This window comes from Amphibalanus amphitrite, unplaced genomic scaffold, assembly GCF_019059575.1.
Source record: "Amphibalanus amphitrite isolate SeventyFive unplaced genomic scaffold, NRLGWU_Aamphi_draft 000938F_arrow, whole genome shotgun sequence".
Lineage (NCBI taxonomy): Eukaryota > Metazoa > Arthropoda > Thecostraca > Balanomorpha > Balanidae > Amphibalanus > Amphibalanus amphitrite.
Genome location: NW_024882432.1, coordinates 97,880 through 122,681, shown reverse-complemented (window position 1 = coordinate 122,681; position 24,802 = coordinate 97,880). Strand labels below are relative to the sequence as shown.

Here is a 24,802-nt window from a genome sequence, read left to right as displayed (position 1 = left end):
TCAAACAACATGTTTTAAAGTTCATTGATGGTTCATTCGTATTTCGTACCGTGACTTTTGCTGGATTTTCTAGCCTTTTCGCTAGCTGTTGCACATTCTGCCTTGCGGAAAAAAGATCTCAAAACCGCAACAACAAAACATTTTCTGTGGAGTGTGGGGAGTGTGTGCATTATGTGTTGTTGTTGGGGGTGGTTCTGCTAGTAATTTCAGTAATTTGATTAGCAAATCTGCTGCCAAACATTGCACCCATGTTTGAACATGACAGCCTCATTCCGGATGAAGATAAGATGTAAGTAACTGGAGCATATGGGTTCCAGTGAATTGCTAGAATTGGAATGGGTCTCAACGTCAGTAGGCGGAACTATGGTCAAGCGTACCCATTTTCGGGAACGCATTTTCGTTCCCATGTTTGGGAACGATAAACCCAAATATGGGAACGCCATGTAGGCATTATTTAAAACAAGAAAAAGAACCGCTAAATGACGTCCAAAAAATATAAAACGATCGTGAACCGCCTGATATTTGTCTCAATACCCAACTGGAAAAAATGCCTCCACTACGCTGAAGTTCTCGGCGGAGGTGATGCGCCGAAATTTCGGCGCAAGGGTTTATGCGCCGAAATTATTTTACCAAGCCATGCTTCATGCGCCAAAAATTTTCAAGGCTTACTGATGGCTGCAGGCTGTAACCACGCACTTTTCGTCGAGGGGGGGGGGGCTGGCGTGTGTGTGTGACTGTCTTCCAGTGACTACTGTCTACAGACGGTTGCTGGCACGGTCGACGGGATCGGGCAGACAAAAGACATCAGCAGGCCATGTGGGACCGAGCACCAGGGTTCGCTATCACAAAATCTCCTGACTCACAAACTCACTGGCATGTTCCATAACGTAACCTTTATTTTGTTGCCCGGCTCTGATCAGCAGTAGTGCCCAGCCGGTGACTGACGCCTGACGGGGCCTTCAACAGGCGTGGTGCAAGCACGGCCGATGGGATCGGGCAGATACCAGGCCACGCGGGACCGATTGCCAGCGTCCGCTCACAAACCACACGCCGGAAATACAGGAATCGCAACGGTCAATACGCACACGATAGCATACGTTATCTGAACTAGGGGATCAGACACAATCCATAACCTCACTCTGGATCGGTGAACTGTTCCCGCCGTGGGAGAGTCGCAATCAGGTTCACTAAACATGACTTAAATACCCTGAGACGAACACGAGACAAGATAAGTGATATTTAAGATGTTTAACTCCCGAAGACATTTAACCCTCGCCGGCCGAGGGGGGGTTGGTGCCACCCCCGGACGTTTTTTTCGCGATTTACGCCGAAGTACGCCGAAAATTTCGGCGCAAGCCGTCGATTTACGCCGAAGTACGCCGAAAATTTTCGGCGCAAACGCCCAACTACGCTCGAGTTCTCGACGAAAGCGTGCATTTTTTCCAGTCGGGTCTCAATATTGTTGGGAAAGAGTTTGATATTGTAGGGCCCATCGTAGTTTCAAATCGTTCCCTATTTCTAAAGCAGTCCATCATCCGGGCCGCGAGCCCAAATTTGGGAACGCTCTCGTACACTGGCGCTGCAAGCGCTCCTTATTATGGGAACGGCGTACCCAAAATTGGGAACGATTTCACCGACGCCTTTCAGGGGCTCTTTTCATTAACAAGCATCACGTCCAACGCCGCAAATTATTGTTAACGCAACAATCATCAGATGACCTTTCCGGCAAGACCGTCGCATGTTTCGCCCAGTCTTCTGCGCTTTTATTCCCGTCGATCTCGCAGCGGGCACGCCCCCCTCTGCAGGATTACGTAATTCACAACGCTCAGCGATGTTCAACAAGGTCTTCCATGCCTATAACCACCGTCCGCGCCGATGGTGGAGACATGTCAAGCACCTGTCTGTTTATCACCGATAGTTGACGAGCACAAGTAAGTATCCAAAAATGGGAACGCTGAAATGTTTCACTCTCAAAACACCTAGTCCCAATATAAATCTACTTTTTTCCTTTCTTAATGAGTGTAAGTGGCAAAAATCCTGGTAGGATGGGCACGAGAAATGATCAAAATCAGCATAAATATTATAAATAAGCCACACAGGGCGACCTGCATAAAAGAAATTCCCCCAAAACGATCGTGCTTAAAAATACTGAAGGCAAAAACCACGCTCATGACGCTCCTGAAAAGCAACGCTAAACAGCTAGCATCCAAATAAAATATGTCTTTCAGGGTTGATAAAATACAGCTGAATAATTTTCAACCACTTAACCCTATTCCTGGCGGGCTCCGCCGGGACAAGAAACTGGCGGGGGGGCCGATTCGGCCCCCCCCCCTGAGATCTCGAGAACGAAGCAAGATAGCGACAAGCGGTAAACGGCGTCGGATACGCACGGCCAAGATCTATAATTTTTACTAAGGTCATTTTCAGGTCAGGTCAAAGATGACGTCACAGGGGTCGAAAAAGTCAAAATGGCGGCGCTAGATATGGAGATAGTTTTTCTCGAATAACTTTCGAATTAGTCAAGATAGGAACAAACTAAGGGCATCATCGTGATCCTCTCGTCAATCCGCATCGAATGATATATATGTTGACCTCGAAAGGTCAAGGTCAAAGGTTGACCTCAGGTCACGTGACCTCGAGGTCATCATGTATATCATTCGATGCGTCTTGACGAGCTGAACACAATGAGACCATCCACGCGTCTGTATCTTGTTCCTGTACGGAGTTATTGGCCAAAAACCTTTGGTGACCTTTGATGACGTCACATGACCTCACAGCTGCCCAACAGCAAAACAGACCTCAAGGTAGTGAAGGTTGATCGTATATGAAGTCATGTATGGTATATGGGGCCATTCCGACCCGTTTTAGTGGTAAAAACAGGGAGTTGATTTTTCCCCCATTGACTTATACCTAATGGGGAGGTCGCGAAATTGACCTGACCTTAGGTCACCGATATCAAAATTCCGAGATATACAAATTGCACATACTGGTACCCTAACTAAACCCTGAAGAGAAGAAATTGATCGGTCAAAAACTCTAGCTCTGGCGTGATTGCAAACTTTTCTGAGGTAGGGTCACCAAACCGCCTCTGGTGACCTGACCTGAGGTCAGATCAACTCAAAATTTTCAGACATGTTGCGTAGAAGCCTTTTAGGAAAAGTCAGAAAATTTGAGCTTCCTAGCTCAACGCGTTTGGGAGAAATAACCAAAAAACCTCAGGGGGGGGGGGCTCCTGAGGCCCCCCCCCCCCGCCAGGAATAGGGTTAAACTGAGTTTACAACAGTAGTTCGGTAAAGTCACTCACGTTCCACGCGGTCGTCCGCCCCGACACCAAAAGTCAACAATATTACCTCGGGACTGTCCGCGTGTTCGCTTGCATCTGTCAGCATCTGGTGTCGCTAGTATGAAACTTCATAACCAGGCGAAAATTATTATACTTGACCTCAAAATGTAAAAAACGCTTCATTTTCCTTAAAATTGCATGTTAAATGTAGTATAACCCATGTTTTCACCATTCCGTCATTTCAAAAAATCATTACAAATATCATTCGACGGTCAATTTCCTTGTTCAACGGTCAGATTAAAGATAATTTTATAGAGACTTAGTAGCTGCGTAAATTAGCGTGCACTTTTTTGAAACGTGATGCACTAATGAGTTTTAGTGGGCGAACGGCCGAAAAATTACCTTCCGTTCTCATAAATGGGAACGCCCGTTCCCATATTTGGGAACTCCGTTCCCAAAAATGGGAACGTTCCTATATTTGGGTACTCATGACCATAGTTCCACCTACTGACGTGGGCTTCAGGCCAGGATCTGAGGTATCGGTAACCTTAGCGTCACCGATCGGAATCGATTTAAGTCGGTTGAGTCGGTCTGAGTCAGTTTGAGTCGTTCTGAGTCGGTCGATACTGATAGTGTGGTACGTTATCATCTCTTACCCAGTGACGTCACAGCATGCTTTGGCTTGGCACACGGCGGCCTAATACAGGAAACCTTAGCCTTGCACGAAAACATTACCGGTGACGCCAGATGGCCAGGGTTACCGATACCGGATCTGATTATCAATATCAATATCACACAGACTACAGAGGGACCTCAAAGCGAACTGCAGGCCTGACTAATGCAATTTGATCCCACTTAGGTAGCGCGGACGACCTGGCGAAACAGGCCGCCATGCCCTCAGACGCCAGCTTGCTGACCCTGGCGGTTCATTGTGCGGCCTAGCGTCAATGGCGCGCTAATTGGCCCGAGTCACCATTCAAGCCACTCTTTGGGAGCATGCTGTAGCTCCCCCATCCCCGGAGAGGACCGAGAGGATGCAGTTTCGGTGCATCAGATGAGGGTGGGCCATTGGGGCCGCTCGCTTCAGTACCTGCACCGAATCGGCTGTCTCCACTTCGGAGTGTGCCAGCAGTGCGCGGACAAGCTGTGTCCTGTGGTGCTCTGCGCCGTGTGCTGAGAGGAAGCTGATGTCCTGGAGCACGTGCTGCTTCACTGCCCGGCCCTCGCTGGCGCCCGCCAGTCTCGAAGACACCGCTGCGCCGGTTTTTCTGGCCCCAGAACTTCCGGCCCGGACCTTGTTTCACGGCACAACGCCAGAGGCGGATCCAGCTCAGAGTTTTTTTTTGGGGGGGGGGGGAGCAAACCATAACAATTTATCGTTTCTTTCCATGCCTCGTCCATAGGCGTAATGTTAAAATTATGCCGTTTGGGGGGGGGGGGCAAATGCCCATTTTTGCCCCCCCCCCTGGATCCGCCACTGCACAACGCTACAGCGCGCTACGCGTATTGTGGAATTGGGTATCAATGGAAGCATCAACTAATTTGAACGCTCGACCCCGGAATGCTCTCTCTGGTTGGTATAGCCTTGGTCGGTAGATGTGCAGTGTGCACTTGTGCTTTATGTAAAAGTGGCTTAATTTTGGCGCAAATAGACACCCAACTTTGGACGCAAATTATGCAGAAATTTCAGTGTAAAATCGCTTGCGCCAAAGTTCGGCGTATGAGGGTTCAACGGGCGTCTGGCGTAGTGTGTGGATATTTTCCAGTGTGTACTACACTACTACAGTCTACAAAGGGTACTAAAGTTGGGGGAGGGGACTTCGAGTGAATGATCGTCACATATGATGATTTGGTCTTGTACGTATGACCATTTCTTTAGCAGTAGAGTAGGGCAGTTCAGCCTGGGTGCGCTCAATTGTTGGGAATTTTCCACATGGGGGTGCAGGTAGTTGTTGTTGTTCCCTCCAGTCGCGGGGGTCCCGCATCGTAGCCTCAGTGGCTCTGGAGGACCCTGGAGGTGTCGCCCATGTCACTTGCCACTACAATTATGCATCAAAAACTCGATTCTGGCGGTGCGGGATTATTTTATCCCTGTGGCAGTGTCATGAGAGGTAAACTGAAGACGTATGAGGAGTGCCCTCATGGAACCGCAACCGCAACCCCTTCCCCCGCTCCCCACCGTACAACCCATCTACACCTCTGGAGTTCAGCTCTATCCGTTTGTTTTCTGTCTGGCGTAGCTGTAGGTAGTTAGAGTACAGTTGAAATAGCTGAAAGACAATGAAAATTTTGATATTGCATTGCGGACCGCTGCATCTCATATCAAACCGTTCGACTGTTGTATGTATATGATTCACCCTCAAACCCAATGCTCTAAAGGCTCGAGAATCTAGCATACACCCATTAGCGGCCGTCACGTTTTGCAGATCTGGCTCCGCCCCTGCGCCTGATCGCACAGCTGTGCGAACAGCGGACATTCGGGCCGTCGGGTGCCAGTCGGGGGCATGTGTCGCGACGGAGTGTAGACGGTTTTTACGAATTACGGACTTGTCGATATGCGCTAGCTTGCAGCTGTGAAGTGAAACTGTGAACTAAGTGAACTGAGGCTGACGGCTGACGTGTTAATTGCAGCTGTTTTGATAGGTGTTTTCCGTTGTTGGGTAATAGGTAATCCGTTCTTTTTTAGTGCTTACTAGAGTAAGCCGAGTGTGCGGCTTCACTGTGCTACGAGACAACCATAGATATGCCGGAAAGCTACCGATTTAACAGATGCTGCCGATTCAAATATTTACATTGCCAATGTAGATGATGCGTATTCTGTACGAATTTTAGTTCGACGTATACTGGCCCAGGCGCGATTGGAGCTCCCACCTGTCTGGGACCTATTTGACACACGGCTCGAGTCTGTGTGCTTTACCGCAACATATGCGAGTAGCGCCGAGGGGAACTAAACCCCGGCCATGTATAACGGACATATTTTGTACACGAGCCAAAAGACGAGAACGTGGAGTGTGGAGGGCGAGGACCGCAGGTGGGTTTCGGTATGACGTTGATCAGTACGTCGGCGGTGACTTTGAACGCCGTGATGAAAGAACGCCGACGATAAGAATGGCGCGGGCTAACAAAGCTACTGACGCGATTGTTACGCACATACTAACAGATATCTACAGTGAACAGATACTACAGTTACGCACAGTAGGTAATATCTGTGTGCATACATTTATGCGTTCGTAGTACGTACGAGTGTAGGGTTGATCGTGATGCTCGCAAAACACACTTCTGATTTCCACTCACTCGCGTGTGTCCTTTTTTGTGCTGTGGTACGTTACACCAATAAGTTATGAATTGCTATGGCCACCTCCTCACACTTTGTCCATGTTTTCCAGGGGGATGACGCTCACCACGGGGAGCGTCACCCTATCCAAAGATGAGAAGAACCTGATAGGAATCAGCATTGGCGGCGGTGCCCCACTCTGCCCCTGTCTCTACGTCGTACAGGTATGGAAACATGGATATGATGCCTTGTCATACCTGTGATGTGATAGCGATGATGCTAAGAATAGCTACTTGATGGTGAATTCCTCAGCTTCGATGCAATTATGTCATACAGCTTTCGACCGAGCGATGATTTACCCTCTGTATTACCCTTCCCCATAATGTGATCATCTGTCGTGTTCTCAGTTCTGCACTGTCTTCTGCTGTTTCCTTCCCTGCCCTGCCCTGAATCAGCACAATCTATGCCGAACTGTGTTTGAATGTTATCCACTTGTAAAATGTTTTTAATCCATACGATGCTATAGAGCCCGTAACCAAACGCTGGCATCATTGCAAACGAAGTAATTTATCGTCTTGAAAATAGGGTTATTCTATCATCAGTAGGCGACGTTCGCATGCTCTTGCTGTGCTGTTGTAACGAGTACCCCACTCTCCACCTAACAGGTATTTGACAACACCCCGGCGGGCCGGGACGGAACACTCCAGTCGGGAGATGAAATCGTCAAGGTGGACAGCACCTCTGTCAAAGGCAGGACCAAAGTCGAGGTCGCTAAGCTCATACAGTCTGGAACGGTGAGGAGCTTACGCAATGCAATAAGGTCAGGTTATTTAGATTAGAACTAGACACTATTCGCCACTTGAAATCGTTCGGGTCGGAGCTTTCGAATTGTATTTACAAAACTTCGTTAGTGTGTCATAATCAGGCTTGATAAGGTATCGATCGCAAAATACGATACCGATCGATTCTGCAATCAGTTTTCCAACCTGTTTCTGATCTGTTTTGCCACTTGTCAGTTCTCTCACAAGCCCGACCCCCAACTTACCATAATGACGTCACACCTACCCGTTTTTTCAGGGTGACGTCACCATCACATACAACAAGCTGCACGCCGACCCACGCCAGGGCAGAACACTGGACATTGTGCTAAAGAGCGTCAAACACAGACTGGTGGAGAAGATGAGCGCTAGCACGGCGGACGCGCTCGGACTCTCCCGGGCTATTCTGTGTAACGATTCGCTGGTATGTGGGGGTCACCGATAGGAGGGGGGGGGGGGGTTAATGTGGGTCTCACTGTGGGAACGGGTATCTGATTGAGAGTGTCATTCATTGGTGGGGGCGAATCAATCGTTCCCAGAGCGCTCACTGTTCGGTTAATGCTAGAATGCTGACTGCTCACTTCCTCAATGGCAATGGCCGATGGGTGATCGTCCTCATTTGTCTGGATTTAGCTCGAGCTACAAGGTGATTCGCTGTAATAAGAACGCTCATCTGTCGATATAAACATCTGTCGGTATAAAGAATTTTGCGACCGTTGGTGACATCTAAAGGCCGTGACGTGCAGCCTAAAACCCAGGTTCTCATTGCCACCATCATTTTTGACACTAAAGCATCGTGCTGTCCGACTGTTCCAACCATCCTCCTGGGTTTGGGTCACTACAGTCCGCTTCTACTGACTTATGCGCTGACCAACAGGTAAAACGTCTGGAGGAGCTGGAAAGGACGGAAAACATGTACCACGGCGTGGTGGAGCACCTGAAGAAGGTGCTCAAGGCCTTCTTTGAGCTCAGTCGCGTCCACAAAGGTAGGTCACATGGGACAGTCAGGGTGATGAACGGTGAATGCGAGAGAGTGGGCGTTAAATGGTGGACAGTGGGCGATGAATGTGGGCACTTGTATTCGTGTTTCTCATGTCAGCTTCTTTTTTACGAAGTTGGTTTAGTGGATTATTGAAAGTTGACATTTGTACATCTACACGCTGAATATATTTCTTTGATTTCGGAGGCTACAAAATGTACCTAAATGTTTTAAGATTTGTTCGTGATAGGGATTAAAGTGGTTAATTAAGGGGTTCCCCACTTACTTTTATTGATTTTATTTGGCCGCACTCTAAGACGCATGATGTTCTTAGTGGTTGCTGTAATCTTCCCAAAAAAAGGGTGCCGATGACCGCCCACAGTCTGGTTGTCCTGGACCCCGAGGCCCGAAATCATCAATGTCCCCAACTTACCGTTTGAAGTAGTTATTGAAATAACCCAACATCGCTCACCCATCATTGGCAGCGTTCGGTGACACTTTCTCCGTGATCGGTGCTCGGGAGCCCCAGCCGCGGGCCAGCGAGGTGTTCACCAGTTTCGGGGACGCCCACCGCACGATGGAAAAGAACGGCGTCAGGCTGCTGAGGACTCTCAAACCGGTGGGTGTTACAACTGGGTGAGGGGTGATGGAACGTTGATCATGAGCCACATTTTTAATATTATCTTGAAATGTGGCCGGTCGTGTAGACAGTTCATCCCAGCGTGCTTAGCCCTCCTCTCATCTATCTTTTCTCTCACGGGATGTGGAAATCAGGCATTGCTTGCAGATAATCGGCAAATTTTTTTTGGTAGTGTCAACTGTATACACGCACTACCCAAGATATTGTATTAGTGTCGAACATAGGAAAGGGAAACACCTTTTTGCTTTTTCAACATTTCGAGTAATGCCTACACTCGAAGTGAATCTCAAATAAAGAAGACTGATGATGGGTCACCGGACGTTTGCCACCATGGCTTTTCTGAGTTTCTGACCGGTTGCCTATTTTCTGCAGATTCTGTCCGATCTGGGAACGTATCTACACAAAGCGATCCCAGACACCAAACTGACCATCAAAAAGTACCTGGACGTTAAGTTTGAGTACCTCAGCTACTGCCTCAAAGTCAAGGTATGTGGAATGATATGAGGTGTAACTAATGCGTTATAGCGCGTTTTTGTGTTTTTGCGTAATATACCGGTGATATTATGTAAGCTATCTGTCGGCCACGGAATATTTCATAATGCAAACGACCAGAGGTTGCATTTAGCGATCCGATACCAGCTGAGAAGTTGATGATTATAGCATAGTCACTCATTGGTCATGCCGAGCTATATACTATCGTCTTGCTTCCATCGTTCATACCATACTTGTACCATACTTGGGTACTCCTCTAAAAGTCGGATGCTTGCTCAAAATGGAAATGTCACGTGCTACCCAACACGGTCCACCGCTCACATTTCTTCCTATTTGACTTTCATAACCTCGGGGTGTCTGACAGTTCATATTTTCTCTCATGACATTTGACAGCACGGTTGATCGTTGATCTGTATTTCCATATGACTGGCATGCCTCGGTGATTTTTATCCACTTGTTGACCTTCATTCCTCATGACTCATTGTCATGGACCTTTAATCTGTCGTGGACCTTGCTCCCATTGACCTTTCTCCCATTGACTCCCCCACCAGGAGATGGATGATGAAGAGTACAGCTACGCCGCTCTCCAGGAGCCCCTGTACAGACTGGAAACGGGGAACTACGAGTACCGACTGATACTGCGCTGCCGACAGCAAGGACGAGCCAGGTACGTATTGGATTTTATTGTATATGTATTGTATTGTATCGTATTGTATTGTATTGCATTGTGTTGTGTTGTATTGATGTCAATGAGCATCTCATGCATGGCTTAGGAATGTGTCGAGTAGGTGATCATATCGGGTTGGAGAAGATCATATAAAGCTTCATGTTTTTATTACTGGCGGCTCGGCTCGCAGTTTGCTTGTCCTAACCGTCAGAGCATTGTTAACCCTCGCCCGCACATGCCATTTTCCCATCCTAGAACGCACATGGGGGGGGGGGGGGGTTGCCACCCCTCGCGCCATTTCGTTCCTGTTGGAGCTAAAGCTTCGCAGTAAAGACCAAAAAGATTCTTTGGGAAGAGACGAATCCAATGATACCCAGTTTTACCTTCTCAGGTCAGTCATTGACCTTCCAGGTCAGGTCAAACTAACAAATGTTGCTGTTTTGGGTCACCGTTGGATATCAAGTGCGCTGCTTATCATATACCGATGACGATGCCGTTTTCTGGTGCCAAGCCAGCTAGAACCTCTTTGTTACACTACCCGACCAGGTTTTTGCTGCTGAGGTCATTTCAGGTGAAGTTAGGTCAATGTCAATGATATGTGTTTGTATGTCTGTGTGTGTGTCTGTGTGTATGCTGATGTGTGCACCGATTGTTTATGTGTCCAATTACATGAAATCATGATCTGAGAAGCTTTTACCAAAAATGCAGTCAAAAAACTTCACGAAAAGTAAATTCAGCTTGCTTAAAACGCAATTATTCTAGATGACCTAGGTTGACCTTGACCCTGACCTTGACATCTGTACATCGTCGAACAACATGTTCCATGATAGCTGGGAGGTAAGACTGGCAAAAAAGACCGAAATCAAGGTGTCAAAAGCTCACAAGGCCCCTAGCCAACGCAAGATATTGAGAATTGGTCATTAGGGTCATGATATGACCTGAAAAACAAGGTCATATCTCCGAAACCAAAAAACACAGAGACTTGAAATTTTCAGTGGACATCAAGAAAGGATAGAGGAGCAGCTATACGAAAAATCAGGCTTCTAGCTTTGAAAATGTTGAGTGCAGAGCAGAAAGACTACCTGGGGGGGGGGGGGCAACCCCCCCCCCCCATGTGCGGGCGAGGGTTAAAAATGGCAACAATTTTGCCTGTAATAGCATATTTTCATAATCATTTTAGAATTATTAGAAAACGTGCATCCAAAGCTACTTTCCAAAAATATCTTTAATTGCCTGTTGATCAGTGTGATGGACATTGCCACCGTGTGTCGTCAGATTCGCGCGCCTTCGGTCGGACGTGCTGGTAAAGTTGGAGCTGCTGGACCAGAAACACGTCCAGGATATCGTGTTCCAACTGCAGGTGAGCTAACCTTTTGTCAGAGTATGAAGGAAGTATGGTCGTCAGCCCATGGATGCCGCATGAATACAATTGTGCACTTGTTTAAATTATCAAAACATTAGTTCTCGTGAAACAGAAATACAATCAAGTTATATAATACAAATACGATTCAATGACGGTGACACGCCGGTTCACGAAATGCAAATTCAATGAAGTACGGATACAAATCAAGTCGCCGAACCAAGCTCAAGTTGGTCATAGTCGTTGGTCATTACCGCTCCCTCAACATGGAGAAGTGAACGCTCGAACGCTGTGTTCAGTGATTTAACCCTCGCCCGCACATGGGGGGGGGGGGGTTGCCACCCCCCCCCCCCAGGTAGTCTTTCTGCTCTGCACTCAACATTTTTAGAGCTAGAAGGCTAATTTTTCGTATAGCTGCTCCTCTATCCTTTCTTGATGTCCACTGAAAATTTCAAGTTTCTGGGATTTTTGGTTTCGGAGATATGACCTTGTTTTTCAGGTCATGTCATGACCCAAATGGCCAATTCTCAACATCTTGCGTTTGCCATGGGCCTTGTGAGCTTTTGACACCTTGATTTCGGCCTTTTTTGCCAGTCTTACCTCCCACCTATCATGGAACATGTTGTTCGACGATGTACAGGGGTCAAGGTCAGGGTCAAGGTCAACCTAGGTCATCTAAGATAATTGGTTTTAGGCAAGCTGAATTTATTTTTTGTGAAGTTTTTTGACTGCATTTTTGGTAAAAGCTTCTCAGATCATGATTTCATGTAATATGGACACAAAAACAATCGGTGCACACATCAGTATACACACAGACACACACAGACATACAAACACATATAATTGACCTTGACCTAACTTGACCTGAAATGACCTCAGCAGCAAAAATCTGGTCGGGTAGTGTGACAAAGAGTTTCTAGCTGGCTTGGCACCAGAAAACAGCATCGTCATCGGTATTTGATAAGCAGCGCACTTGATATCCAACGGTGACCCAAAACAGCAACATTTTTTAGTTTGACCTGACCTGGAAGGTCAATGACTGACCTGAGAAGATAAAACTGGGTATCATTGGATTCGTCTCTTCCCAAAGAATCTTTTTGGTCTTTACCGCTAAGCTCTATCTCCAACAGGAACGAAATGGCGCGGGGGGGTGGCAACCCCCCCCCCCCCCCATGTGCGTTCTAGGATGGGAAAATGGCATGTGCGGGCGAGGGTTAATGAAGACGCCTTTTCTGTTTTCACAGCGTCTCATCACCGGTTTGGCTAGATACCACCAGCAGTGTTACGACTTGATGAAGGAGCACCAGTACTTCCCCATAGAGGTGGACCTCTCCCAGTCCGCGTTCCAGTACGGCGAGTACGCGTTCCAAGTAAGTACCATTATTATCTCTCACAGTTCGCGTTCCAATAAACAGGATGCGTTTCAAGGAGTACCTACTAAGTATCGTTGCTGTATCAGTCAGCTGCTTTCCAGAATGAAAGCTGTAGTTACGCGTTCGAAGCATCAATAGTTTATTTCCTTTTTCTGTCCATCGTTTTTCATGAAAGCTGTAGTTACGCGTTCGAAGAATCAATATTGTATCTCGTTTTTCCACCTATCTTTTCTTTCTCGCTCTCATTCTGTTATTTCGCTCTTTTGACGACTTATCAACTCGCTTGGTTATTCATTTTCTTTGTTTTCTGTTGACACGCGTTTTTTACTTTACTTACCTAGGTACTTAATACTTTGCTTACTTTGTAGTTTAATGTATATTTTGTAAGTATATACAGGGTGTCCAGAAAAAAGATACTACGAAAATTAAGTCGCATTCATTAACGCACGTGCCGATTTTGTTCCAACTTTGTGTGCTCATAGTGCAAGATTTGGCAAAACTCATGAGCACTGTAATGCGTCGTTGGAAAGTTGTCTGTCTGCCCTCCGAGATGGTCAACATGACCATCAGTCACCTGCAGACTGTGCTAGTGCTGGAGCTGATCCGCCGGAAGGCCGCTCACATTGAGTATCTACTTTGAGAAGCTGCCGCGACTAACCAAAGAGTTAATATGCCATATGGCGCCTGCTGTCTGTTTTGCCATATTTTTGCGAATACAAGCATGTGCCATTTTAAAATGTAAAGTGTTTATTTTCGGAATTAGAGCAAAAAATAATAGTATCCGTTTTTTCTGGACACCCTGTACCTACGTCTGTTAGTCTGTCTCCCTTTCATTCAGTTAGTTACTAACACACTTTCCCTCTCTCCCCCCTCTTTCCCTCTACAGCAGGACGGCGTAGACGAAGAGGAACCCGAAGAGGTGGGTCAAGACCTGCTCGACCTGGCTCGACAGGAGACTCCCTCTGGTGACCTTTTGACGGACCTCACACCAGCGCCGGCGCCGCCACCTCTCAGCCACAAGGATATCTTCAACTCGTTCTAGTGGAACATTCGAAAGGCGAGGCTTGTAAGGTGGAACTCTGCCCGATGGGACTTGAAACTTAATGGTCTATGTCGTAATCGCTAGTCATTTTTTTTTCTGCGTGTTTTGTGCGAAGCGGACTTTGGTGGAGGATGGAGGAAATCCATAGTGACAGGAACGTTGAAGTCTGTTATGTATTGCAGTCTTATGCGAAAGATAAACAGAATGCTATCAGAATGAGTCGTCTTTATGACGCATATTTTCATTATGAACTGACCCTATGAATGTTTGTGGACCTTTCAGAAATGGTTTCTCACGACCACAACTATCGTGCTTTTTGATGTGGTGTTCGTTGATCCTTACGTCGCTGTAATTTGACTGTTCTTAGTGTTTACGTTGTTTGACGCGTGAGCCTGATTTTTTGTTTTTCATGTTGGTCTCCATATTATTCCATGTTTGTGTGATTTTAGTTTGATTGCAGTATAGAAGGCCTAGTCTGTGTCTGTGATCTGATCGTATATCATTGATCGATTATCGGTCGATCATTGTATCGATTATCATGCAGATAGTGCATTGATCTCGGGGCCCAGGAAATGGCCATCTCGGCTTGTATTGTTCTAAAAAGTTTGCTACACGTTTTATATTTCTTCTAGTCCAATTGTTCAGTCAGCTTTCATGTGTTACTTGTGATCAATGTATAAATATATAAATCTGCCACATATTTTGTATCTTTGCTGAGAACATTGAACCGCTGGTTCGCTAATCAGCTGCTGTGGCTTTGACCAGGGTTGCGGAGTCGATGGATTTTCTGTGACTCCGACTCCGATTTCGACTTGTTCTCTGATAAGCAGCTGTTGTGGTTCTCGACTTATGAAATGGGAATCGTTCCCGTTATTGGCGTGTTGTGTGTTTGTTCAAACGTTGAAAGGAGTGCTGTCTAACATCTGCTTTGGTCGGTGTGAGTGAAGTCAGGCCTGACTTCTTCCGGCCCGCTTCTAAGCCTGACTATGTCGGGGCGCTAGTTGGCCACTGAAAGATTTGAAGGCCATTAGCGATACATAGAGCTCGCCATCGATCTGGGATGATTGTTGACGTTTCTAACCATTGCGCAATCGATTAGGAAAGTTCACTTTTAAAACGCAATCGCGTACAGACATGCATCGGTGAAAGTAGGCGTTTATTGGTGATGGCCCTTAACACTAAAACTACTCAGATCTTCAAAACAAAAACATGCAATGGACAGGGGTAGCTGAGAGCATCCACCATAAAATTTTGGGAAACTATTCTCTCGGTATGTACACAAAATATATAGCAAAATCTTGTCGATTCCTCATAAAATCCAAGCTGCGTGGTATAAATATCCTGCGTCGTATAAACCACTACAAATCCTCCCAGACGAAAATATAACACCGCGCCCAGTTTGCATGAAATAGCACACCAGATCTACACAGATCTGGAGTCATTGAGCACATATTCGACATCTTTCCAAACAAGACACCGCACCGCAAAGTCCGTACGCTGGCGCCCGCTGTTCCGAACTCATTTTGATTCATTCCAACACTCATCGCCACACACAAGCATTCCTCTATCTTTAGTTCGTGGCGTTTTGCACACCATTTCACCCGGTCAGTATGGACGGAATGTTTTCAGATATTCTCCAATCTTTCAGGAATGTTGGGAACGTATTCCAATTGATACACTGAGACGTTGACTCGCCTATACTTTTCCTCTCTCGTCTCATCGTTCAATCTTCGACGCTGATTGGTGGAGCCCGTTGGTCCTTCTCTCTGATTGGCTACCTCGAAGCCTGGCCTTCTCTGGCCTCTTCAGCACCTCTCTGCGAGGGCTGATGTTTCTGCTCGATACTGATGTACTGGCGAATCAGACGGGATATCTCATGAGCGTTGTCAGACTGGATGCTGACCACTTTCTGCTGCATCAGGTTGCCGTACTTCATGTCCAAGAAGAGGGTGCCCTCCTCCGTCTTGACCTTTCTTGTAGAGATGACCTCGGAGAAGGGGTAGCGGGCGAGAGTCTCCTGTGGGGTAAACGGAATAATGTGAGGTACGAGAGTAAGGTTAGCTAGGGAGGGGGAGAGAGGGAGAGAGAGAGAGAGAGAGAGAGAGAGAGAGAGAGAGAGAGAGAGAGAGAGAGAGAGAGAGAGAGAGAGAGAGAGAGAGAGAGAGAGAGAGAGAGAGAGAGAGAGAGAGAGAGAGAGAGAGAGAGTCTGACAGCATCTTGGCCAATTATTTACGCAACAGAATATCAACAGAATAGCCCTGACGGCAGTCTCACCAAACCGCAGCAACCGACCATTCTAGACGCTCTCGTCTAAATCCGCTAAACGGCACTAGGGACATTAAACACTTGCGCCGCCTGAAGCACCCGGACTATCAGATTTCCTGATTCAAGCACACACTACCCTCCCCGCATTCAGTTTGCACATCTACTTCAGAGCAGCAATCGCCACACAATTTGAGAATGTGGATCGCTCATGATTGTGCAATACAATATTTCAGAGAGCACTTACATGAGTGACGCTATCCAGGAAGTGCACACCGCCTCGGTTGAGGGCCAGGATGTGATCCACGGCCTCTCTGCTCTCCGTCACTCGGCTCACGGCGAAGAATGAGGAGCCGAACAGGGGCCAGCGCTCCAGAATTTCTGCAGAAAAAAAGAACGGATAGTGTCATGGAGGGCAATAATTCTATCAAGCATTAGAAAGAACGGTTGGCGGTGCCATTCTTATATCCCGAAAGATATATGCTTGAGTGTAAATGCCCTGAAATTGAATGGACGTTGCCGTTGGCTTGAGGACTGCGCTGATTCCGTCCTTCTCTACCGATATGAATGACATTTTTAGCTTCATTTTTTTATTGAGAGTTGAGATGTTGCATACTGAAACGCTACATATTGAACTATTGAACGTAACAAAGTAAGACGACACATCGACTGCCTTCCAAAGAATTGAGATGAATAAAAATGGAAGCTTGTTTACAAAACAAAAAAATAACATCCACCGTGAAAACGCATATAACGTATCAAACTACTAGTAGCACCACAACTTATAACATATACCTATCCTCGCCGGCCAAATATTATTTTCCTTCGCCACATCGGCCTTATTTCACAGGGTGACTCCACCGACCGTTACCGGTATTGGCGCTTGGTTTCTATAGAAACGTAAGCAAAAACTGGCAATTCCTACGTTTTCAGGGAAACCGAGCGCTAATGCCCGTAGAGTCACGTAGCGTCAATGCGCTGAAACAGGGCCACAACATCAACCACCCGCCCTTCCTTACTCACCAAGCACGGCGGCCTTGGCCTCCATGGGCGTCTTGTCATGCACCTCGGACCAGCTATCCTGTACCATGTTCACCCACTGAGGTGGCTTGATGTCTCGCACCATCAGTGCCGCCTTGGGCAGCAGGTACTTTGTCTCCTTCATGGTGGGTACCGCACTCATGTCGGCGGCACGGTGCAGCAGCGCAGCCACGCGCGAGATGTCGTACTGGGGAAGGAAGGTGCGGCGATGAGAGAGGTGTTATCGTGAGAGGGGAGCAGCATGATACTCGTAAATGCTTAACTGAAAGGGTCGTCTTGTGGCAACAACAGCGTGCTTTGAAAGGACAAAAAAAAAAAACGAGAAGTTTCAACCAACAATTCATTGTTGGTGAGTAGCACCGCCATGGCCTCTGGTGTCCTAGGTTAGAGCTGTTTTGCTCCACCATCTGTCCAAGTCCGAAATTTACCCCAGTCTTACCACAAGGATGAAAACATGAATGATTTTTACTTATGAAAAATGAATGCTAACAATGATAATTTACAGATGACAATATAAAATTATAGAGTTGTCGATATTATCCGTCTTTAAAAGGTCGAAACGCCGTGTATGGGTCCACAATGCAGATCATATCTCATCACCAATTCCTCATCACCTGTTTTTCTCGTCATTACCAGCAGCTTCATTACCACGGTAATAACTTACCACCACCTCCTCATGGAGCGTTTCTCCGGGCATGACGAGCAGTAGGCCCTCCAGATAGTCGGGTGCGATCTGGTTGAAGACCACCTCCACGTAGAGATGAGACTCGAGTCGCAGTGGGAAGTACCACACCGAGCGACAGAAGATCAGGTAGAAGATCTGTGGGTGAAATGATTGTGGAGTTACAATCGGGTTTGTGAATACGTATCAGTTATCACCCAGATGTCGATTGGATATTGACTGCCAACAGCTGAGAAGTAGGTAAGGACACAAGGTGCACGTGCAGGTTCAGTGAGTGGTGAGGGTTCATCGGCTTCCCATCAAACCTACATATGTGCTGCCGCCAATAATAACACAATGAGCCAACGCTGCTCTCATATCGCTCTTTTTGCTCTTAATTCATTAACGTTTTAGCATGCGCATACCTGACCTTTGATTCCAGCCGTCATTTAAGTCATTTAAGCGGTATTCGCTGAACTGTATTTATAAGTGCATGTTGTGTTTCAACTGACTTCATCTGTGATTGGGGGCATACCCCATTGATGATTTACAAATAAACTAAACTAAACTAAACTAAATCAAATCGAAAGATACTATCCGTCCTCGCTATCCTCAGGACTAAACCATCCGCCTCCCCCTCACGCTTCCTCTCCGGGCTGGCGGTCACCCCACCTGACAACCGGCGCGGTGGTTGAGGTCGGGTCCATACCAAGATCCGTTAAGATCCTCTCCGGGGTGACCGTTTGGGAGGTGGGTGGACTGTTCTAACGGGGCAATCCGGTCCCACCGGGACGTTCTCGCCTCCGCGGCTCACTGTCGACTCGAGTGTCGGTGTCCTAAGCGCAATGTCTACGCCATATCCTGTCATCCCATAGCTCTGCAATGGTCTTTTCAGGCCGACGGAGCTTATTCGCAACATAACAAACAATCGAAAGATGCCAAAAGAAGAACATCTTTTGAGTAAAAATATGCGACAAATTGTATCTAGAGACAAGTAAAGGCAGTGGTTCTTTAGACAGATACGGACATCCGGCGCATTGCTACCCGATGCCGTGTTAAGACCTACATTACTTAAAACGTAAGCCAACGCTGCTCTCATATCGCTCTTTTTGTTCTTAATTCATTAACGTTTTAGCATGCGCATACCTGACCTTTGATTCCAGCCGGATGTTGTGACACCAACTGCATTTTTAGGTCAGGTCAATAGCCTATGACGTCATGATTGCACATCCGCCAGATCCTTAAATGTCGCAACTAACTTCGCAATGCCATCCGTGCCAGAGGAGCTCGCACAAGGAGATGATACTTTCAGGACCTAGTGGCTAGTATCCTCCAGAGGTTTCACGACTTTTAGGTATATCTCGGATTTTTTTTTAGGGTCGCCTGAGGTCAGGTCGGTCACGTACCTACGGCCTCACCATTAAAAGTCCATTGAGAAAATATCGCAACTCATGTTATTTTGGCGCCGACAGTGATCGAGACCTACCTCAAGAACATGGAATCGCTAGTTCATGCACTCCTAGCAACCAACGCTTTATTTTTGCATCGTTCATCTTGCGTGAGGTCATTTATGACGTTACTAAGGTCATACGACTTTTTCGTCAATAACTCAATAACTCAAATTGAGCTGGCGAGTTGGGAAAGCAATGATCAATGGACTTGGCAAGACCTGCCGGATCGTATGGTATGCGATATGACCTCCTCCGACCAACTTCGTGTCAACCTGACGTTGACCCGAGGCGAGGTCACTTAAGTTGACTTCACCTGAGCAAAAGGTCTACCATTCGACGTGCCTCAGCATGCGGAACATGATAGTGCCAGAATTGCGGGTCTGCAAGGTCTGCAACCATGTTTGGTGAAGTTATTTGCCAAAAATTGAACCTGTGCCTTGGGTTTCTTGACCTGACCTAAAAGATCACCTGGGCCCAATCTCACCAAGTGCGGTTAACTCAATTTGGGGTAAAATACCAAACTACCCCACTCCGTAACTACAACAATACTGTCCCAAAATTAAGTTTACATAACTTGGTGAGATTGGGCCAAGTGCCCAACCTCACCAAGCTAGTTTAACTAATTTCGGGGTAGTATTTTTGTAGTTATGGAGTGGGGTAGTTTGGTATTTTACCCCAAATTGAGTTTACCGCACTTGGTGAAACTGGGCCCTGCTGACCGAGACCTTAAAATCGGTACCAGTTGCTGCGTCTCGCAACGGCGCTCGTTTTAATCCGCGAGGCATGTAGCTTAACCCTCGCCCGCACATGCCATTTTCCCATCCTAGAACGCACATGGGGGGGGGGGGTTGCCACCCCCCGCGCCATTTCGTTCCTGTTGGAGATAGAGCTTAGCGGTAAAGACCAAAAAGATTCTTTGGGAAGAGATGAATCCAATGATACCCAGTTTTACCTCCTCAGGTCAGTCATTGACCTTCCAGGTCAGGTCAAACTAAAAAATGTTGCTGTTTTGGGTCACCGTTGGATATCAAGTGCGCTGCTTATCAAATACCGATGACGATGCTGTTTTCTGGTGCCAAGCCAGCTAGAACCTCTTTGTCACACTACCCGACCAGAATTTTGCTGCTGAGGTCATTTCAGGTCAAGTTAGGTCAAGGTCAATTATATGTGTTTGTATGTCTGTGTGTATCTGTGTGTATACTGATGTGTGCACCGATTGTTTTTGGGTCCATATTACATGAAATCATGATCTGAGAAGCTTTTACCAAAAATGCAGTCAAAAAACTTCACAAAAAGTAAATTCAGCTTGCCTAAAACGCAATTATCTTAGATGACCTAGGTTGACCTTGACCCTGACCTTGACCCCTGTACATCGTCGAACAACATGTTCCATGATAGGTGGGAGGTAAGACTGGCAAAAAAGGCCGAAATCAGGGTGTCAAAAGCCCACAAGGCCCATGGCAAACGCAAGATGTTGAGAATTGGCCATTTGGGTCATGACATGACCTGAAAAACAAGGTCATATCTCCAAAACCAAAAATCACAGAAACTTGAAATTTTCAGTGGACATCAAGAAAGGATAGAGGAGCAGCTATACGAAAAATCAGCCTTCTAGCTCTAAAAATGTCGAGTGCAGAGCAGAAAGACTACCTGGGGGGGTGGCAACCACCCCCCCCCCCCCCATGTGCGGGCGAGGGTTAATTAGGGGCGAAACGGCGAGGGGGTCGTATCCGCCCCCCTCCCCCCCACCTCGGCAGGGGTGTATGTAGAAAACCAGTAGGCCCGGTGAGGGCTAAGCACAACTTCTTGGAACCGACGAAGCCATATATTTCCGGCGCACTAAAGACGGATGCCGCATTGTGCCAAAACTAATAGATGGGACAGAAGCGTGTATCACTCTTTTTTTTTTACCCCTGCATGGCAACTTAGGATAGAATCTCACAGTAACTAAACAGCCATACGTAAATAATTACCTATTCACGAGGTTACCTACTATAAGCAATTACACTGAATAAGCCAGAGTTGATACCTATTTTAATTAAAACAATCAAATGACAACTATTCACAGTCAATCATAAGTACTAAGCAGCAAGCATCATCAAGTATATCCCTATCAAGTATCGATCAATATAATCCATTCATGAGCATCAATCTGCCTACATGGTCACGTAAATTCAAATGATGTTGTTACTTCATAGCAGCCCACAATTAACAACAGAGCCAAAACTGCAGCAAAAGTCACGAACTTCATTCAGTCAGCCTCGATTTGTGACTCGACCAGTTTCTTTCTCTTCGACCTTTTCATTGTGGAGCGACCGGACGGGTTCCATCGCTACGGCTTACTCCCACCATCCAAGAGTCTCCTGAATCATCAGTGTCCTGCTTGCGTTGGAGCGCCTTCAGCAGCCCAAGCAGGCGGCAGAGCAGGTCTCCACTTCTGTTCCCGTCTTCCGACCGCAAGGCTTGCTGCATGGATCGGAACAGTAGCGAGAAGCAGGCGGTGAAGGGCATTGGCCAGGCACCGGGAGCGACTCTCACGGCCGCCCAGCTTTGTATGAAGCCCCACCAGCCTTCCGTGCGGCCGTGCAACACCTGCTCGATGAAGGTGTCCGTCAGCAGACTCACAGGGGTCTGCGACACGGGCACGGCACTGAAGAGAAGACGCTCAGCAACGACAGGCACGTCCCCAACAAGCCAGTGGGTGATGAGTGCCAGAGAACAGCTCAGCAGATGGACCTTCAGCTGGTGCACGTCATGAGAGATCTCCGACAGCTCGGCGTCACTGCGGGTGGCCAGGATGTTGATGTCTGGCCAGAAGTAGCAGGGCAGGTTCCTCCGGCTAATGGCGTCCTCCAAGAACTTGATGATTTCCAGGACAGATTGTTGTGTCCCTTCGCAGGCCCACAGGGATGTTGGACGCGTCTCACAGAGCCACATGAGCGCCGTCTTCAGGCGGTAGCTCTTGAGGCCGTGAAGACCGAGGATCGCCTTGCACGTCTTCAGCAGTGTCAGACAGGCGCGCTGTGACTCCAGCATGAGCCTCAGCAGAATGTACTCGTGCTTGGAGAAGGACACACGCCACTCGTCCCCCTGCGTGGGGCTTCCTGGAAATCCCACAGGCACCAGAAAGATGGGTAGCTCGGACAGCTGGAGGACCAGCTCTGGAGACGGCTGGCCAGAGCGGCGAGCGCGGGAGACGAACGCTGCGCCCGGCCACACGCCCGTGGCTGTCAGGCATGGCACCAGGTCGGTGTTCTTCGTGTGCTGCATGTAATCAGGCACCTGGGTGTTCAGTGCGGGGCCCTCGCGCCGTGGCTCTCCGCTGGCGTCAAGCCGTGCTCGGAAGACGTCCAGCAGGTTGACAGCACGGTCTGCTCCGAAAGTGAGCTCCTCTTGATGATGGCAGCTCTCTCTTCTCGGGTGCTTCAGAAGTACGTAGCCCAGGTTTGACGTTGGTTCAACTCGAAGCTCACAGCTTCCTGATGATGCTTGACAACCAGCAGCGTCTACTTGCTCTGGAGCCGTGTCGAGCACAGTGGTGCAATCCAGATGGAACATTGCATCAATGTCCGAGCCCATCTCGCTCCAGACGCGCACATGTGTACCCTCCCGGACACTGCCGGAAAGGTAGATCTTCTCCACTTTGATGTCGCCCAAACTGGCGCACTCACACGAACTCTCCTTCTTGGGTAGTCGATAAGGCAGTGTCGGCTGAGACTCGGTAGCAAAGGTCAGCTCCAGCAGCTTCTCGTTCTTGGAAACGTGCCTGCTGTGCTTTGGGAACCCGGCAATGTACGGTGTGCTCATGAGCACGAGAAATAAGTTAGAGGCATCCTCCGGTTCGCCACGAGAAGCCAGCAGAGCACGAGCTTCCTCATTACGTTGACGCACTTTTAGCATAGGATCTCCATTGTGATCCCATCGGAGGCTTTGGATGTTGAGGAACCTCTCCATATTGTACAGTTAGACAGGGTTTTCGGCAACGTCAGACAGCCTCGATGGCAAACGGCAATCCGTCACACAAGTCTTCAAAGTCCCTCTTGTTTTTCTCCAGCACACGCGACTCAGAGCATAGCTGCGTAATGACAGCAGGACCTAATTACGATCGTTGTCGTCTCACTGCCAGTGAGCGGTGACCACGAGCGACTCGGAGAGCCTCCGAGGCCGCACTGCCGCAACATTTCGGTATCGCATTGAGAATGGAGTCGTACACAACGTCTGCGCAAGCGCTGAATGTGACCAATGGCGGCAGAAGAGGAAGCACAGATAGGGTCTTGGGGGTGTCGAGCGTGCAGTACGTGGCGCAGGAGTCGAGTTAGTCGGGGGGGGGGGGGGGGGTGGTGTTCAAACACCCCTCCGGCCCGGCGTGGTTGGCACCCAGCATCGGCCAGGCGCAGGTTAACACGGTTCTTTGACATAAGAAGGTTGTGCTAACACATTTTCAGTTCACGGGGTTAATCAAATGTTTAACACACTGTGAAGGTGTTACGATTTTAACACAAAACGTAAGTAAAGGATGAAACGTAAAGCAACTGTGTAGCACAAGTGCAAAACATGCTTTAAGTGTGCAAACACAAGTTAAAAACACACAACCTTTGTGGCTCTAAAAGCACAGCTCGAGATAGGATCAGACCCTCGTCTAATGGGTTAACCGGATGGACACAGACATGACCATTGCTTCAGGATGTCCAGTGTCCATCCAATGAAATCAATGTGCCCTCGTATAACTGAGCTCATGTCTGCGAGGAGTTTTTTAGGACTAAGCTATCGGCCACTCAAAACTCGTAACACTAAGAGCACGAGGCTCCACACCCTACATTTGGCCTATAAATTACAATATTTTACATTTTCCACCCACGTTGGTGGCAATTCACAAAACAATATATTTGTCCTAAAAACACAGTTTTGTGTTTTTGGTGCCACAATAAGCGAGCGTAGGTATTAGAAAGACGTTTCAGAGGTTTTAGCGTTTCCAACAGTCATGCGATGAGTATGCAGAGGTTTAGATGGTGTATCTAAAAAACCTTGGCTTCTTCAGTAAAACCAGCTAAGGAATGTACCAATGCTATACACAGAACAAAGTACATATAAAACGCTCCGATTCAGAGCCGCTATGACGTTAGCGCCATTCATTGAGCGGCGATTGATGACACAGTGTATTAGTGTATTTGTTTCAGGGTACACATATACCATGTCGGCACAACACATTATTTCGTTATTGTAATGCATAACACTTGTAGGTATGGTGTTCTCGTTGAAAATTTAGCACGACAAAAATGTGTCATTGCTGTGTTTTATGTGCTATCAAACGTGTGGAAAGTCTCGCCAAGAGTACAGTACACTACACAGCTGTCTTGTGTTTATAGTTCCGTGTTACAAACACAGTGTTGTTGTCTTTTAGAACAGCCCCTCACTGTGTCAATTTGTTTTGCAGCGTGTCATATGCACCCCAAATAATG

The 24,802-nt window shown here is 47.6% G+C and overlaps 2 protein-coding genes across 2 annotated transcripts in view; one reads left to right on the top strand and one right to left on the bottom strand.

Moving 5' to 3' along the window:
• Nucleotides 1–111: 111 nt before the first annotated feature.
• Nucleotides 112–14,628, top strand: LOC122368309 (PRKCA-binding protein-like). Its single transcript, XM_043342118.1, has 11 exons — nt 112–289; nt 6,670–6,781; nt 7,223–7,351; nt 7,635–7,799; nt 8,253–8,361; nt 8,840–8,973; nt 9,367–9,480; nt 10,038–10,153; nt 11,429–11,513; nt 12,758–12,883; nt 13,773–14,628. The coding sequence occupies exons 1-11, from the start codon at nt 249–251 to the stop codon at nt 13,926–13,928; spliced, it is 1,287 nt and encodes a 428-aa protein (XP_043198053.1). The 5' UTR covers nt 112–248; the 3' UTR covers nt 13,929–14,628.
• Nucleotides 14,629–15,067: 439 nt separating this feature from the next.
• LOC122368307 (unconventional myosin-XV-like) overlaps nt 15,068–24,802 on the bottom strand; it is a 101,851-nt gene continuing 92,116 nt past the window's right edge. The window contains exons 57-60 of the mRNA XM_043342115.1: nt 17,896–18,051; nt 17,214–17,418; nt 16,438–16,571; nt 15,068–15,945 (exon numbers count right to left, since the gene is read on the bottom strand). Of these exons, the coding sequence (XP_043198050.1) occupies nt 15,703–15,945; nt 16,438–16,571; nt 17,214–17,418; nt 17,896–18,051 (738 nt within the window). The 3' untranslated portion in view covers nt 15,068–15,702. The remainder of the gene's footprint in view (nt 15,946–16,437; nt 16,572–17,213; nt 17,419–17,895; nt 18,052–24,802) is intronic.